Genomic DNA, 3,872 nt, shown 5'->3' on the forward strand with positions numbered 1-3,872 from the left:
TGTCCTTTGATCTCTGGGTTTCGGTCTCCCCATCTGCCTACATTGTTTATGTCATTTCACCCCTCTTAAGTTTGTATCGATCCTTGTTGTCCTGTTCGCTCCAAGGCAGAACGGTTTCAGGCTCGATTGTCTTCTTGATTACATGTTTTTAACTTTTTTGCCGTGTAATCAAGCATAGAGGTCTACAGTTTGTTTTAACATCTTGTAAACTTCAAAGTTCATTTCGTAATGATATTTATCTTTTAGCAAAAAAAAAAACTTTGGCCACACTTTACTGATCTTCAAACAAAAGGTGCAAATGAAAAAAAAAATGCAAATGATTGGCACTCAAAAGAAACTTTATGAAATACTCTTATTGTGGATGATCTAGTGACTCGAATAGCATTGACGTTATTTAAATGTACAAATAGTCATGTTTTTCCCCACAGTTCAGAGAGCCAAAAGTATGTGCCTATTTTATTGATGTTCTATTCCATCAGATGGGTTTGATTCCTGCGGTTATAAATTTGATTTTGAGAAAGAGATGTAAGATTTTACCGGTAAATTGAGTGCTTCATCCTTGTTTCATATCCTAGATGAATCGACACGTAAATAGATCACATCACTGAACGTAAATTTTTACCTAGTATGTTGACGATTCTCTTATATTTATGATTTTCTAGAGTCCATTAATCTCTTTAGAGCTTCATGTGATCTTTACAGTCCATGCTTGAGTTACTTTTAAAGACGTCTCAAATTATATATATTCAATCCCTGGAAATAGTTGGATCGCTTCTGCTTTAGGAACTCCTATAAGTTCTGGTGGAAGTGGAATTTTTTAAACAGTTTCTTCTGAAGATTGCATTTAAAGATTAAATAAGATTTTTTGGGGATGATGAAACTACATTACTTTTAGATTGTTTCTACTTGTGAGAGATGTGAACATCTTGCTCACAAAGACGTCTATATATTTCAAACAACTGGGCCACAAAACTTTCAAATGGCTTTAAAATGGAAGACATGTCCTCCAAAACACTAGCTTTCTCGGTCTCAGCTTCCTCAACCACAGCAAACATGCCTTCATTCAACAACTTCATCTTTAAAAATGAAGTTGTCCCAACTCCAGAAATAACGCCGTCTTCATCATGTGATCATATGACTGTCTTTGCTCATATACCCACAACAGAAACTTTGCCTTTATTTGCATCAGCCACAATAAATCTCTATTTTGGTCATATAACTTCCCATTGCACGTGCTTATAACACTGTCACTGAACCACTCTTAGTACCAGCTTCTTAAGACACATAACTAGTCTTATTGGGTTTTATTATTCATTTAAAACAAAGATTCAACCACTACCACTCAAGTCACTAAAATATCTACTGTTGTGGATGTTATTCTTTACTTTCACAGAAGATACTTCAAAAACTGCATCAATCTCAACGGATGTCACTCTTTACAAAGACAACTTAACTTTTTACACTTCAAAATGATTATGTAATCACTATGTCACCTAGTAATTTGTTTCCCTTTTATTTGTTACCTTTTATAGTTAGTTCACATGAGCCAAGAGAAAGTATGGCAACTGTTAATAGAGCTGAGAGCTCGGAGAAGAAGATTGAAATGGAAATGTATTTTCTGTTATTGATTCTATTACAGGCCGTTATACTTTATAGGTGTTAGTACCGGTTTATAGTTATACCGGGTACAATCACTTAACTGTATTAAACCAACTATACACATTAATATTTCCCTCAAGATGGCGAGTAACTGGAATGTAAAGACATCTTGCTTATGAGTGAATTAAACTGAGAAGGAAAGAGAGGTAAGGCTAAAACATCAGCCAGTTGAGTAGATATCCCAACATGTAGAGTATTGATCAAACCACTCACAATCCTATCTCGAACTTGAAGACAATCCAATTCATGAAAAACTGGATTGTTAGCAACGTGTATAGCTGCTGTAGAGTCACAGAAGAAAGCAACAACTTTAGGTTGTGGGGCCTGTAACTCCCCAAGAAGATTCACTATCCAAATGAATTCTTTAACCGCAATTTATATTGCTTTATACTCTGATTCAGCTGAGGAATGAGAGACAACGTCTTGCTTCTTAGATTTCCATGAGAAGAGAGCTGAACCAAGAAACATACATAACCCGGATGTAGAACGTCTTGTATCTAAGCAAGATCTCCAATCTGCATCATTGTATGTTTTGAGAATCAGATCAGAGTCTTCAGAATAGAATAGGCCAAGACCAATAGTTCCTTTGAGGTAATGAACCACATTGTATGCAACTTGAAGATGAATATTCTGTGGATTCATAGCAAACTGACAAAGCTTGTTCACATCAAAAGTTATATCCGGACGTGTAATGGTGAGGTACATTAGTTGTCCAACCAGCCTTCGATAAACACTTGGATCATCAATAAGTGGTTTTTTCAGATCATAGAAGAGTTCAATACTCTGATCCACTGGTATAGGTGATGGCTTGCCAGCCATTTTTCATGTTTCCTTTAGCAACTCAAGAACATACTTGCGTTGACTGATATACATCCCTTTGCTAGAATGTGCAATCTCCAATCCAAGAAAGAATCTCAGAGGACCAAGGTCTCTTAGCTTGAACACCTCTCAAAGATTGTCTTTAAGTTGATCGACTTCATTATCATCATTACTCGCTATGTACTTTCCATTAAAGTTCTTGATGAAGAGAGTGTGATCAGTATGAGACTTGTTAAATCCCATTGATAGAAGAGTTGAATTGAACTTTAGAAACCATTGTCTTGAAGGCTGTTTTAAGCTATAAAGAGATTTCTTTAGTTTGCAGACTGCATTTTGGAGGCAATGTTTCTCCCTCTTTTGGTGTGTAACCTGGAGGAAGTGTCATAAAAATTTCCTCTTGAAGATATCCATTAAGAAACACATTTGAAATGTCAAGTTGCGTGAGAGTCCAATTCTATGCAGCTGCAACTGATAATAGAGCCTTTATTGTGGTCATCTTAGCAACATGAGAGAAAGTATCAACGCTAATCGAGCTTTATACCGTTCCAAAGGTTCATCTGCATTCAACTTCACTTTGTAAATTCATTTGCATCCAATAGCATGCTTATCAGGCGGTAAAGAACATATTGTCCAAGTCTTAATACCCTCCAGAACTATAAGTTCTTCATTCATTGCTTTCAGCCATTCATCAAATTTCTTGGCTTGAGTGAAAGAAGTTGGTTCAATATGTTGAGACAGAGCACATATATATCTTTCATATACTTCTGAAAGCCTTGCATAAGATACATGAACAGCCAAAGCGTAAGGAATATCCGTGTCAGTGAGATTGCATAGATAATCACTAAGATATTATGGAGGCTTAGATACTCATGTAGAACTCTATGTATCAGTAGTTACATGAGCTGATGTATAATTAACCTTCATATCATATGTTGACGTTTCAGTAGAACCATTCTGTGGAGACTTAGCAGACATTATATCCATCCAACCAGAAGAAATAAACTCATCAGGATAGACTGGTTTATCTTCTCCAAACAGAAAAATGTCTTCATGAAATGTCACATTTCTAGAGATGTGAAGCTTGTTTGTCTCAAGATACAATAGTCTATATATTTTGTATCCAAAAGGATATCCAAGAAAAATACATGCTTCGGACCGTGGTTGGAATTTATGTCTATTCTTAGAAGATGTGGACATGTAAGCCAAGCAACCAAATACACGGATGCATGTGTAATCCACTTGTTTAGAAGTAAGTAGTTCAAATGGTGTATTGTTCTTTAACCGAGGAGTAGATATACGGTTGATCAAAAGTACTGCAGTCAAGACACATTCTCCCCAATACTCCATTGGAAATTAAGATTGGAACATCAGTGATCTTGCCATGTTAAGAATAT

General features: G+C 36.0%; 1 protein-coding gene across 1 annotated transcript; it reads right to left on the minus strand.

Annotated features, from left to right (window-relative positions):
• Window positions 1-2,034: 2,034 nt before the first annotated feature.
• On the minus strand, window positions 2,035-2,478 carry LOC106417280 (uncharacterized mitochondrial protein AtMg00240-like). The gene has a single exon (XM_013858113.1). It carries the CDS (start codon window positions 2,476-2,478, stop codon window positions 2,035-2,037), a length of 444 nt encoding a protein of 147 aa, XP_013713567.1.
• Window positions 2,479-3,872: the final 1,394 nt, after the last annotated feature.

The sequence above is a fragment of the Brassica napus genome, chromosome C9 (genome assembly GCF_020379485.1).
Source record: "Brassica napus cultivar Da-Ae chromosome C9, Da-Ae, whole genome shotgun sequence".
Taxonomy (NCBI): domain Eukaryota; kingdom Viridiplantae; phylum Streptophyta; class Magnoliopsida; order Brassicales; family Brassicaceae; genus Brassica; species Brassica napus.

What these genes read in the sequence shown, in the direction of transcription:
- LOC106417280 (XM_013858113.1), bottom strand. Translation starts at nt 2,478, where the DNA reads ATGGCTGGCAAGCCATCACCTATACCAGTGGATCAGAGTATTGAACTC.